The 14,383-nt window shown below is 42.1% G+C and overlaps 1 protein-coding gene across 1 annotated transcript; it reads left to right on the forward strand.

Moving 5' to 3' along the window:
- Window positions 1–469: 469 nt before the first annotated feature.
- vps54 (VPS54 subunit of GARP complex) lies at window positions 470–14,096 on the forward strand. The gene is made up of 22 exons (XM_005747143.1): window positions 470–476; window positions 554–795; window positions 3,873–3,957; window positions 4,454–4,488; window positions 4,754–4,885; window positions 6,011–6,396; window positions 6,515–6,641; window positions 7,168–7,275; window positions 7,387–7,442; window positions 7,597–7,693; window positions 7,872–8,224; window positions 9,017–9,146; window positions 9,238–9,419; window positions 9,591–9,703; window positions 10,426–10,489; window positions 10,636–10,741; window positions 10,951–11,038; window positions 11,153–11,274; window positions 11,425–11,505; window positions 11,940–12,047; window positions 12,133–12,227; window positions 12,789–14,096. Exons 1-22 carry the CDS (start codon window positions 470–472, stop codon window positions 12,892–12,894), a joined length of 2,823 nt encoding a protein of 940 aa, XP_005747200.1. The 3' UTR covers window positions 12,895–14,096.
- Window positions 14,097–14,383: the final 287 nt, after the last annotated feature.

Below are 14,383 nucleotides of genomic sequence, written 5' to 3' on the forward strand. Positions count from 1 at the left end.
GACTGGTAGGAAGAATGACTGACTTCAGTGCAATGGCATGCATAGGCATCATTTTTAGCAGTAGAACATAACCAGAAAGTATACATATTTTGCAGTTAGACAGTGAAAATAGTCTATAAAAGGTGGTGAAAATCTAGATGTTCATCTATACATCTGCGCTAAGGGTCATCAGTCATTTAAAGTTTACATAGAAACATAAACAGTGATGCTAATATTTTTTTAAGTATACTTTTTTTTTTTTACATACTGGCTATCTAAAGCCCACTCTCTTTCACGTTGTCATATTGAACACAAATGAACTTTAAATAGACAAATTTGTGACACTGCAGGAAAACACAGCGTCTTGCAGTTTTTATCTGTATGTTGTGCATTGATTTACTGCTGTGCTTGTGATGTTGCTGTTTGTTGCATTCACCTGGGCCACAGCTGTGATTTAAGTTCAGGAACATGGAAACAAAACCAAGAAACCATGGCAGGCCAGATGCTTAAGTTATGAGTTGTTGTTCTCCGCAGAAAATGAAAGCACTGACTTTATTTCTATGTGGTCCTCCAGGTGAGGCGCAGGGCCTGTGTAATGGCCCATCTGTGGTGGCAGAGCACGACCGATGGACAGTTTATAGCTCGAAGGTCAACCTCCCAGCTGCACTGAATGACCCTCGGCTCGCCAAAAGGGAATCTGACTTTTTCACTAAAACATGGGGGCTGGACTTCACCGAGACGGAGGTGATGCCCTCATTTTGCCTCCCCAACATCACCAAGGAGCACTTTGGGCCCTACCTGCAAGAGATGACTCAGGTAATACCTAGAGCGAATTATTAAGAGCATTTATGATTTGTTGACAAGTCAGTATCACTGCAGCTCAGATCTGTGTGGAGTCAATGTTAAAGATGCTATTAGGATATTTTTGTTCTTGAGAGAGTCTTGATTGGGGAAACCTGCAGTCGGCTGAGACTGAAGAAGTCACTTAGATGAGTGACGAAACGTTTCTCCCAGTGAAAACCCTACAATCAACCTTTTCTACGTTTCTCTTGTTTTGGGTTTGTCAAGAATCTGAGGCAGTTTCACTTTGTAGCCTTTTTTGCTCAGGACATGTAAAGTAGAAGTCTTGAAATGCATCTGTTAACTAAGAACTTTAGTTTAAGAAATCTTGTGCAAACAATGCAACTGTCTCCTGCTGATGAGCAGCTGCTGTATTTTCCCACCATTTAGAACAAAGGTGGCATTATAGAAGAAGAAAAGATGAAAATGTCTGAATAAAGCTGGACCTTTTTTTAAATCTCAGGAATTCAAACAGCCTGAATACTGGAGGCATTTGCATTTCCTAGAGGAGTTTACTAAATAAAAAAGCAATAGAAGTACTGATGCCAAAGCTGTTGTGATGGAAAGATGTGTCTCAGTCTGTATGTTAAATATGTGATTTTCACTTTAACCAGTCAGGGGTTTTCATGTTGATTTTTCTTTTTTCTTTTTTTCCTGTACATGCACTCATTTGTTGACAGAGTTACTTATCACAATGGTTGTGTTACTCTGGCATTTGGCTGAGATTTGCTGTTCTTGTTTTGCCTCACAGTTAAGCTACATTAGTTCTAACTGTGGGCGATCGTGGCTCAAGAGTTGGGAGTTCGCCTTGTAATCGGAAGGTTGCTGGTTCGAGCCCCGGCTTGGACAGTCTTGGTCGTTGTGTCCTTGGGCAAGACACTTCACCCGTTGCCTACTGGTGGTGGTCAGAGGGCCCGGTGGCGCCAGTGTTCGGCAGCCTCGCCTCTGTCAGTGCGCCCCAGGGTGGCTGTGGCTACAATGTAGCTGCCATCACCAGTGTGTGAATGTGTGTGTGAATGGGTGGATGACTGGTTGTGTAAAGCGCTTTGGGGTCCTTAGGGACTAGAAAAGCGCTATATAAATACAGGCCATTTAACTGATAGCTTCTACTGGAGGAAACATGACAACTGCAGTTATGTGTATAGATATGAACAGTAACATACATGGTTACTGATAGTAATTTATTGTTTAATAGTTAAAGTAGGGTTTGATTTACAGAAGTTAACTGGTAACCAAGCCAGAGCGCTGTGGGTAGGATGAGTAGCGTGCTTAAACGATTATGGAAGTGACGTGAGTAAAAATGGCGTTTTGAGATAGTCTTACGTTCATCATTAACCCAGCCCCAGTGAGGAATGTCTTTGTGTTTAAGAGACAGCAGCTGTACGTTTGTATTCAAGATTCAAAGTTTTAAAGGGAATCCAGTCTCGATTAGGGCTGGGCGATATATCGAGTTTTTTAAAAATATCGATATATTTTCATACGAGATATAAGATGTGACAATATCGTTTATATCGATATAGCTTATGTTACGTTATAATTATACTTGTGGAGCCGCAGGTTTGCCTCTCTTTCGTCCACTTTTGTCTCTACGCAACGTTACTCGGCCTCGCCTCTCCTTCACTGAACACAACTCCCCCTCCCCCATAGCTTCACCTGCAGGCAATGACAAGATGAAAGCGGAAAATCTCCGTTAGCGAGTTACAGCGGATCGTCCCGTGCGTGGGGCTGGACGGCGTCAACGTGTTAGCGAGCTAACCACGCTAACGAGCTAACCGCGCTAACGACATGCAGCCCGGAGGAGCTGCACGGCCTAAAATCCTTTCATTTTCTCAAAACTCGACTGTGCGCCTTATGTATGAATTCTGGTTGTGCTTACTGACCGCGAACCGATTTTATGTGGTACACAGCGCTCAGCAATCTGTCAAAAAATGTTTTAATATGACTTTGCTAAGCTACGGAGCTGCACCGCTTGATGGATTGTCGGAGGATTACGGCTACCGGGGAGGAGCCTCGCGGAGTGATACGTACTGTGCTTCAACGTAATATTACCGTACTGTGTGTGTATAAGGACCACAAATGGCACCTGTTCAGAGACGTGGTGCAGCTGTGAAATCTGTCTCTTTGTTATTATGCTCAGCGTCTATTAGTTTACATTTTGACTGCACAATTGTGAGCTTTTTGTTATGCACAAAAACAACATTGTTTTCTTTTATTTATGGACCATGATTATTTAATAAATGCTGATAATTTATTTTTAAGTAATTTCTTCATGTACATCTACGCTGTATGTAAATAAAAGTGCCTGTGTGACATCTGGGACACAGTGTGACTAAGAACTCTCTTTTTGTTCTTAACTTATGGCTTTAAAAAAAAATATCGAGATATATATCTTATATCGTCATCCAGCTAAAAAATATCGAGATATGAATTTTGGGTCATATCGCCCAGCCCTAGTCTCGATACAGTACAAACACACCTGAATGTGTTGGATAAAACCTTCCTTTACTGGCTGTCATGTTTCAAGTAGAATAGATGTCTTGAAATGCAGCTGATGCTTTAATGTTGTCAACAAACATTCTACAAACAATTAAAATAATGAAAATAAAATGCAAACAGGCTTTAAAGTTCTTATGTGTTTTTAAATTCTTAAATTGTCTTGGCCTGTGCTGCTTCATTTTCTGTTCCTCATTTAGTCTTTTATTACTTTTGTTACCAGCTGAGTGTGGTGAGATTGAGCTGTAACATCTCTTGCACTTCTGACAGTGCATTTCTGTTCTTGTAAGAGTCATCTAGTTTTTAGAAATGTTATTGTAGCTTTGTTTTCACTTCCTCCTACGAGTTTCATGCATCTGATTTCTTGTTCAGTGTGTTGCTTTGTTCTTCTCTAATGACCCACAGCTGTAACCTTTGTTAGTTTGTATCATCAAACTTGGCTTCTGTGATTCACTCAAGCCTTTTTTTCCTGGTGCGTAACGATCATGTTAGCTTTACAGAGAGCGGGCTGGGCCAAAAATCCTGAACTTCCTTTTTGGATTTCGTGATTTCATTTTTAGAGGGAACGAATCCATGAACGTTGCAAGACGATCTGCCCCAACAAAGATGATGTCGACGCTGTCTCTAGTATCACCACCAACCAAGGTATGAATTATTAACCAGCTGCTGCAGGACTCTCTGACTGCCTAAGATTGGCAGCACACAATGACTTCAGATGCAAATATGCAGGCTACAGTGTATACATATACACTGTCACATCTGACTGTACCACACATTAAGAGTATGTGAGCGTAGTTTGGTCCTGAACCTTGGCTCTTTAATAGATTTAAGGGTTTTTACAGTTTAACACACGGGTTTTATTATCTTTCTTTTGATTTGCTTCCAAAACAATATTTTATGCCTTTAATGCACATTTCAGAATTTGATCTGATAAACACATTTCTCTGCTTGCTGCACTTTTCACAAGTTTCCTGTCTTTTTTATTTTTATTGTTTAGTTTGTACAGAGCACACTCTAGTGTCAGTCTTAGAAACTAAACTTTGTCAAACTTTGTTAGCTGAGCAACACAAAAGGATATTCTGACTCTTAAACATAACTACTGTAACCGATAGTGATTTAGAGCTTTTGTTGCTTATTCCAGACAAATCCAGAACTGAGCTGGAGCAAGTCCCGAAGGTAATTATGCAAACATGCATAATATTCTGTCTGATTCTCTTTGGATTTCTCTTTCCCTTTAACTCTGACAGTGTGGCCAATGCTCTAATGCAGTTCCGTTGTATTATTTTAGCTGTGGACTCAAACACATTGTGACTCTTTTGACACTTGCAACTAAGCATGTCTCATTTATTAGCTTAGACATGATAGTGACACTATTGTGACAACAGGCTGTCTCCAGAGTGACCTTGCTGCTTCACTGTCTCACTGTGCTTTATATTGTCAGATTTTCATGAAGCCCGACTTTGCTCTTGAGGACCCGGCTACCTTCAACATGGTCCTTCCCTGGTCACACTTTAACAATGCTGGGGGGAAGAGCAGCAGAGACGTGGCTTCTTCCAAACTGCTCCAGGAAAAGGTGAATTCTCATCAACACGCACAGATCACCCAGGGAGGGCGATCTGTAGATCGAGAGTAAACCTGCACTGATGTGTCTTCAAAGTGTTCCTTTCAAACCATCTTGGTAACACCCCAAGGCAGTTATATAGAGTTCCTTTGAAAACGCATCAGATCACAATGGAGAAAAGCATCATGCTGAGTATCTGTACTGATATGGACTGTGAAATGTAAGGAATAAAGGATGCGATTGTTTAATGGGAATGAAAATGATCAACCTGCAGAGGGCTGAATTCAGGGTGCTCCTGCCCCCCCCTGCTGTTTGTGTTGAATTTTACACATCCACAAACACAGTGGTTTTGGCTCTGACACCGGCATGTTTATCTGTCTAAACAGCTAATCACAACCTAAACAAGAAGCAACCACTGACCAGTAAGAGGTAGTTTGGTGTTGGGGCCTTGTAGCATAACAAAAGAACAAAAGGAACTTAAAAATAATAATACTAATAAGTTTTAGTAGCAATTTTGTTAAATACTTGTTTAAATTCCTTTAGCTTCTACATCTGTGAGTATTTTCTGCTTTTCTCAGTTTTACAAGAAAGACACGTGGCACTCCAGGAAATTTTGTAATATATCGTTCAATCTTTATTTTAGGGAAAGCTAGCAGGAGTTGTAGACTCACCGGTCCAGTCACTTTTGATGAGGAGTGAAATTAAAGTTCCTGTAGATACATTCTATAAGTTAATTACCTTGAGGTGTTACCAAGATGATTTCTAAAAGGACACTGGTTGGTGTTGACTGGAGAGGTTAAGAAAAATGATGGATAATTGTAATTTATTTATAATTGTATTTGATGGACTTGATCTAAACACAGAAATTAGACGTCTGTTGTTATATATTTAAGGATGAAATGCATATTGTTATTGTTCAGTTAATTTACCTGAAGATATTTAAAACTTATGACAAGTAGAATATAACCGCAGTGGAGGTTTAGTATCGGTCATGTGATTAACTGCTTACAGTTAACAGGATCCTAATCAAACAGGATGGTTGTTGATTTGCACTTTTGTGCTCATCAGTCATTAGATCAGTTAAACCAGCGACCTTCATATGTAGAAGTTAATCAAATGATGTTCTTTTTCCTCCAGCTCAGCCACTACCTAGATGTGGTGGAGGTGAGCATTGCTCGACAGATCTCGCTGCGTTCCGAAGCGTTTTTCCATGCTATGTCGTCGCAGCACGAGCTGCAGGACCAGCTGCAGGAGACGCAGCATGCCGTGGCCGTCCTTCGGGGCCGTACAGCTGCCATGGACCAGGTCATGTGCCAAGGACCTCTCCAGGCTCTCTGCACCGCCCTGACTCGCAACAACTGCGTGAAGCTGCACAACAAGCTGAAGCTGATGGCCGCAGTGCATCAGACACAGCCCACTGTACAGCTGCTGCTCTCCACCTCTGAGTTTGTTGGAGCACTGGAACTTATCGCCACCACTAAGGAGGTGCTCCAGCAAGAGCTGCAGGGCATCCACAGCTTCAGGTGAGAGTGTGTTTACTGGATCAGTTTTACTAGGATAGTTTTTGTTGTGATGTCTGAAATTGATGTTCTACAAGCAGCCAACAGAGCAGCTGTACAATGCTGTGTTTGCATCTCTCAGACATCTGGGCTCCCAGCTGTGCGAGCTAGAGAAGCTGATTGATAAGATGATGGTGGAGGACTTCAGTATGTACGCTCACAGTGACCTGAACCGCAGCCTGAGAGATGAGCCACAGGTTCTGGAGAAGGTCTGAACAATCACCTTCAACACAAAGGGTCTAATAGATTTCAGGATGGTCATGTTTAGAAGATGACTGACAACGACAACTGTTGGGGAATGTGCGGTTGCCATTTACATTTGCATGCATCTCTGTATACATGATAAATATAAGTATTCCTGCTACATCCACACACACAAAACATCAACGTTTCTGTTCCTGTCATCAGTGTGATGCTTAATATCGAAAGACTAAATTATATTTCTTTGTCATTTTGAATGTGCCTCTGCTTTTAGTTTCAGTTACATCAAACAAAATGTAGAATCTGCTTCTGGCAGCAAGTCATCATTATAGTCTGACAGAAACAATTATATACAGCTGTGCAGCTCTGCTCATGCTGAGTATCAGTATTAGTTTTTAGTCTTTGAATGTGATTACGTAATTGAATTCTTCGGTCTCATATTAAATTCATCTCAGCTTTCTGAAACCCTGCTGCCCGGTCATGTCAGTGTTTTAGGACTCTGTATTTTCTGGTGCGTTTGTCTGTGGATTTTAGGAGCGTCTGGAGTCGCTGGTGTTCGGCCTGCTGCGGCAGCGGAAGCTGGATTTTCTGGATATTTACAGTGATGAGATGATCGTAGCGGCCAAGGCAATCGTCTCTCAGGTGTGACTCCTCCTGACACAGTCCAGTCTTTATCTGTTTCTAAGCGCTGCATTAAATAACAGCGATCCAGCTGCGATTTATCATGTAATAGAAACCTTTTTGTGTTTGCAGTGTGTGGCAGATAGTGTTGTGCAGATAGAAGAAATTGATGCTGAAGTCGTTGTTAAGTAAGTTGGAACAATGTGATTAATACCACTGGTTGTATTAAAGCATTTTATGGAATGTTTAATGAGCACATTGACTTTGTAAACAAAGAAAATACCAGTCCAAGTTGAACCTCATGGAGACTCGCTGTACATGTGTGCATTTGTGTTTCTCAAGGCTTGCTGACCAAATGCGTCTGATGACATTCCCTCAGTGGTTTGACCTGCTGAAAAATGTCTTTGAGAGCTTCCTTTTCTTCCTGCAGAGAATCAAGGTTAGTCAAAACAGCTCCTGGTACAGAGCTCCTATTTTTAGTCTGCTAGACTTCAGAAGATGGTTCACGCATCACAAACATTATCCAACATTTGATGCAGGTAAAAATATTCTTTCTGTGTGAATTCAACAAACTGAATCTAATTGTGCACCTTATTACCCAACTGCCTGTTTGCTAGGCCACTATGAATGTGATCAGGAATGTGGTTCTAGAGGTTCTGGACTCAAACCAGAAAACCCGTCTCCTGGAGGACTCCTGTTCAGAACCATCCGGCCAAGAGGCTTCTCAGGTCCCGTCACTCCTGCAGGGACAGGCTGAGCTGGCCTACCTCACCCACGAAGGCCTGTTCATCAGTGATGCTTTGAATGATGCCCAGCAGAAACAGCAGGAGCAGAAACAACAGCGAGTAGTGCCGGCAGCCCAGGATCAGAGCTCTGCAGCAGGATTCAGGAGCCAGCAGGGCCGGGTGGAGACTGCCAGTAGTGACTCTGGGGCCACAGAAATGTCTGCCAGCAGAGAGCAGAGCTTCATGTATGTCACTCTTAAGTTTTTCTTCTTCTTCTTTTTTTCTTTTTCTGTTTGAAAACAAAAATATCATGGTAATTGCAGTCCCGTTGCACCATAGCCTCTAACTGACACCTGGTTAAAAGGCTGTTGCATTTTCCTTTTTTTGCAATTCAGGTCTTCTTATTTACTGAAAACGGCATCAAACCGTAAAGTGACAGTTTTGTTCAAAAGTCTTGAGCCTTCCAACAAGACAGATTTTCTTGTAATTAAAGTTGTCTTGAGCAGCAGTTCTCCAGGCTTTCTGAAGGAGCTTTTCTTTAGACATTGGGTGCTTTTTCTCTCTTTTTCAGTTCGGCTCCTGTATCAGAGCACTTTGTGAAAAACACTTTTTGTTTGTGATGCTACTTAACATTGACCCGTGAATTATTCAAGCATAAAAAAAGGGATGAACCAGTGTTATGACTGCATTTTAGATACTTTGTTACTGGTCGCCTATCACAAAAACACAGGATGCTCTTATTTCTTTAGTTGATTCTACGAAAATGGCAAACACGCATAACTTACACGAGAACTGGACTTGAAAACCAGTGGCAGCAGATCTTACAGAGTGATGTGGACTGTAGTGGCTTATAATCTCCTGTAGTTCCCTATTAAATGTAGAGACTGGCTCTCTTAAAACAAAAATGGAAGTGTTGTTGCCCAAGATAAAGTACAAAAATGATTTAACCAAAAGTGAAAATGACTGAGAGGGATTAAAGCTGTGAAACCTTTGACTCGGTTCTTCAGCCTGTTAACAGTGAGTGTGTTTGTGTTCAGGCCTGGTGAGAACATGATGCCCACCGACTTTGAGCTGAACCTTGTGATAAACAACCTCCAGGAGCTCATGTACACTGCTTCCGACATCAGCCATGACCGCTGCGTCAAAGTGCTCACAGCCCGAGCCAAGGTATGGTGTACATGTGTCTGTATTCGAGGTTTTCTATGGAAAAGGATAAACCTGAAAATGTAATTGAAGTGTTTGTGTTTGCGTTTAACAGGATGGATCTCTGGAGCGTCTGACCTCAGCGGAGTTCGTTTGTCTTTCACAGGCAGTGGAGGGATTTGTCAGGGACACAGAGGAGCTCTGTGGCAGGCGAAGCGTTTCCCTGAGGGGCGCGTTGCAGAGCCAGGCCAACCGCTTCGTCCACCGCTTCCACGAAGAACGCAAGACCAAACTCAGGTAACCTGCAGTACCATTGTTTTCAGGATGTGAAGGCTTGCTTTTAAATATGATAACTGTTTGTGTGAGTGAGTGAAGGTTTAGTTTCATGGTTGAATTTGAGTGTGTATCTGGTCTTACTCCTGTAATGTAGCAGTGTAGGTGCTGAAGTTTGCTTTTGTGCCCCTGCAGCCTGCTGCTGGATAATGAGCGCTGGAAGCAGGCTGAGGTTCCTGCTGAGTTTCAGGATCTGGTGAACTCCATTGCTAATGGTAGAATATCACTACCAGAGCGCAAAATCCCAGGTATCAGACTCCACTGTCCGAAAATCCTCATTAACCTGGTTTTATTTGTAATTTCTGTAGTTTTAGTTCTACAGTTCTGAAATGTTTTGACTACTTACAGAGTAACCTACGCACACATTGCATATATATGCTGACTTTGATGTAAAATAAGAAAATGGATAAAGAAGTAAAGATTCACAGTTCAGTCCAGTCAAGGAGTTTATAAGACCCCCAAACCTTAGAGAGAAAATCCCAACAATTAGACAGTCCCCTATAAGCAGCACTTGGCAACAGTGGGGACAAAAGAACTCCCTGAGAGGCAGTTATCTATGAGACCTGTTGGGTGAGGGTTGGGCAGTTAATTTCCCTAACGGACCACATGAAGCAGAATTTATGTTAAAGTGCAGTCGTGTGTCTGCTTGGTGCTGCTTGTGCTGTTCTTGGTCTGTCAGCAGGCGCAGAGAAGAGCGGACTTGTAACATACAAAGAGTTGTAGTGAAACAGAGTGTTAAAAACAGTGAAACCTGTTCACTGCAGCAGCAGTCTCCCCCTCCTCCAGTTTGGACAGAAACATGCATGCAGACAGACTTAAATTACACTTAAGAAGCTGGGAGTAGAGCAGAACTGCTCTGTGTTGTTGTCACTGAGGCTTGGTTCCACAGCTTGCATACAGAGCAACAGAGAAACATCACAGCACAAGAAGAACAGCTTTATTATTTGTAACATTCGTTTTTCCATTCCAGGTCCCAATGACAGGAAACCCACAGAGTTTCTGCTTGTCAACGGGCAGAAATATGCAGTTGTTGGGTAGGTGAAATCACATATTTCATGATTTTAAATATTATTCTGTCCTCACACTGTCATTAAAGTTGGAAGTTAGACAGCGCAAATGCTTTTTAAATGTGAACATTTAGTTTTAAAAGATTTTCTGAGTCGCCTTTGTGTTCCTTCAGGACGGTTCTGCTGCTGATCCGGATCTTTTTAGAATACTGCCAGTGTGTCAATGACATCCCATCCATCTCTACAGACATGCTGACGCGTCTGGCAGACCTCCTCAAGGTCAGAAACTCAACAGCACACAAATCACACGATCCTACGTTAGTTCAGCCTCTTGTAGTTAGTAAACAGGAAAAGACTTTGTTTCCTAGAAACAATTTGATCACAACACTGAAGTGTTTACATTTGACACAGCCGTGACATGCTGGTATGCTAGCCTTAGGTTTAGAGTGGTGGTGTTTACTGAATTTTCTTGGATTGTCTTTCTGCAGCACTTCAACTCTCGGAGCTGCCAGCTGGTTCTGGGAGCCGGAGCTTTGCAGATCGTCGGCCTCAAGACCATCACCACCAAAAACCTTGGTATATAACACCTGCTACACACACTGCTTACAAGTAGACCGTTTTTTTCAGTATGTGAAGCAACTTTTAATGGTTGAGAATGCTGATTTTTACTGTTAACTGTGTGTGTTGTAGCATTAGCTTCCCGCTGTCTGCAGCTGGTGGTTCACTACATTCCCATCATCAGAGCTCATTTTGAGACCAAACTGCAGCCCAAACAATTCAGTGTTCTCAGACACTTTGATCACATCACCAAGGTAACACTCAGCATGACCACTTTAAGTGTGGCCTCATCCTGGCTAAATAAAAGTTTGAGAGAAGAGTTAAAAATAAAATGTCATGACAAAATCTCCAAAGATTTCAGCTCGATGTGAGTCGTGTTGCTGAGGCTGTTTGTTGTGTTGCAGGACTACAACGATCACATAGCAGAGATCTCTGCTAAGCTGGTGGCCATCATGGACAGTCTGTTTGAGAAGGTTCTATCAAAGGTAAGATGAGGGCAGGGAACACGAGAACACTTTATGAATGGTTTAAAATTTTATGCAAGCATAAAAATAATTCTATTTACAGAGGACTTTCAGTTGTAATGAGATTCAGGCAGTGTGTGTAGGCCTAATATTTCCACAGTTGTGTTAATCCTTTTTTTTACTTTAATAATAGTATTGAATTAATGTAGACTTAATAGAATCATTGCTATTAGATAATAGAACAAACAAATAACCAATAATCGAACCTACTAAATTATACTTGCACTGTATACCTGATGGTCAGGTATCCATTTCTGTCCTTTATTAGTACAGAATTTATGACTTTTTGACATGTGTAATGCACTTTCTCAGAATCTTTCTGTGTATTTTAAATTGTTGTATTCCAAATGCGCACAGAATCACATGACCTCAGGCGTATCCTTTTATGTCCTCAGTATGAAGTGAAGGCTCCGATGCCCTCAGCCTGCTTCAGAAACATCTGTAAGCAGATGGCAAAGATGCACGAAGCCATTTATGAACTTTTACCTGAAGAACAGACACAGGTGAGATCTTTTTGTTTTCTCTACTCTTTTTGTGTCTGTGACAGCTTGTTGATCACAGACTTGAGAGTTGTGTATCCATATACAGATGCTGTTTCTGAGGATCAATGCCAGTTTCAAAATGCATCTGAAGAGGCAGCTGGCTCGGCTTGGAGTTATTAATGATGGAGGACCGCAGCATGGGTAAGTGCCCTGAAAACCAGCTAATGATTGGAGTATGTTGATATGACAGAGCAGCACTTCCTGCTTCGCTCTGAAGAGAAGTAGCACCTCTTTTCCTGCTGGTGTTCCCCGTTGTTTCACATTTTATTGAAAGAGAATTTTGAACATTACATGAATACTTGACATGTCTTTATATCTGCTATATTAAAGTGCTAGAATTGTACTTAACAAACCTGACACAAATTTAGAGTTCCACTTCTGTGAGTTAGTTTTGGAATTAACGGAGGTGATAGGTGTGTGTCAGTGACAGCTGCCACGGTGCCAGAATCATTGCTGCCACATATGAATATCCTCATATGTGGCTCTCATTTTTCTTAAAAACAAAAATAAGGTAAAAAAAAAAAAAATCTGGTAATTCTTTGTTTCTACGTTCATCGGGCCCCAATGTGACCAAATATCAAAGAGAAATTAAAAATGCTGCTGTGGAAGAGTTCAGGTCTTAGAAGGTTATAAACGGCTTCTTGTCAGAGCATAGCTCTTCCCCATCTTTCATGTCTTTGACACTTTGACTCGTGTTTGCAGGCTGGTGGTGGTAGACGTGGCGTTCTACACCGAGAACATCCAGGGGCTGAAGAGCCTCGAGAGACTCGACCTGAACATGGTTGAGGTCTGGGAGCAGAAGAGGTGATGGAGGATGGAATCTGCATCTCCAGAACTGACCTTACCTCAGCAGTTATGGGAGCCTGACCCCCGGGGGCTGGCTGAGGCTGGAAGAGGCCCAAAGGGACCAAAAATGCGAGTATGGGAGAAGAGCAGCAGCATACCGGTGCTTCAGAGACTGTTCAGAAACGCACAGCGCCTGGTGAAAAACTGTTGCCACCTCATCGCAGTGTGTGCAATTCAATAGAAAATGAAAAAATAAATTATTACTGTTTTAGTGGGAGGGCAGGATGTGGATTATTCTTATGAAATTTGGGGGTAATTTATTTTTCTTTCTCCGGAAACATTCTATACTGTGTTAGGCTTTTTCCTCCAGCAGTCTGCAATGCTGGAGCTGACAGGATTTTTATCAACACCGCATGCTCGGCAGGTTACCCTTTTGCATACTCGGAGAGCTTGGGAGGGGTCATTCTTATTGCTTAAAAAAAACAACAGGGTTCCTGTTCCATGTTAACACTATTCCAATCCTCTTTGATCAGCTGCTTTTGGGTTTATTTGCTTACTTTTTTGTACTCCAAAATAATAATAACAGTAGCTGAGAGAAAGGTTTAATTTCAGTATGTGGGCATAGTGACAAGATTCACTTCAAAAGGTTTAACTTCCACCTTAAAACAGTTTGGTCATGCAGTTGCTTCAGCCCAGTCAGATCCTGGTCGTTGTGATGATTGACAGTGGCGCAGAACTCGCTAAACTGATGCAGAGAGTTTGCAGGATGTGAAGCATGAATATCAGCTGTTAACTTTTGCACCTTCCAGTCTGTGTGAGCTGTTAGTTTTCTGCAAAGATGGAAGAGAAAATCTGATTAAACCTATCATCCAGAATACCTTCTTCTGATGCTGCAATATTGTGTCACAACTCCCCACAGGGGTAAAAGTAACAAGTGCTTACAGCTCTCCCTCCTCCTGCTAGCAGAGTTTTCTTCATGACATCAGATTTGATCAGATTTTCTCTTCCTGACTGTTCAGCTACCGAGAGCTCCCGTCACACGAAGCAAACGACCTGTCCAGATGCAGTCACAGATCAGTCTCTGCAGCAGTAAGAACACTACAGGCTGACAGGCTGCTGTTTGGAACCATTCGACTCCCAAATGCAAATATTCATCTACTCTCCTAGTCTGTGTGATGGCTTTTGTAAGCAGCTTGTTTCCAAGATAAATCTCCTGGTATGAAACTAATGAGCTGGCATTGCAATAATTTGCCCTTCTGAAATGATTGATTAATCTAACATGTGCAGCCATAGTCATTCTTAACTCCCACACTAATCAGAAGGCATAAATGGTGTACATATGGTGACAAGCACAGTTGGATTAATGTGATGTGACTGCAGCGGTCAGCGTCAGGCGCGCCAGAGAACAGAAGCATTAACGATCATCACTGTCTGCTTCAGAAGTGCCTACTTTGAATCGACTATCAGAGACGACACATCTGAGCTCCCCACTACAGTGTGCCTACCATACC

This window comes from Pundamilia nyererei, unplaced genomic scaffold (assembly GCF_000239375.1).
Source record: "Pundamilia nyererei isolate P.nyererei 1_Seehausen unplaced genomic scaffold, PunNye1.0 scaffold00189, whole genome shotgun sequence".
NCBI classification, from domain to species: domain Eukaryota; kingdom Metazoa; phylum Chordata; class Actinopteri; order Cichliformes; family Cichlidae; genus Pundamilia; species Pundamilia nyererei.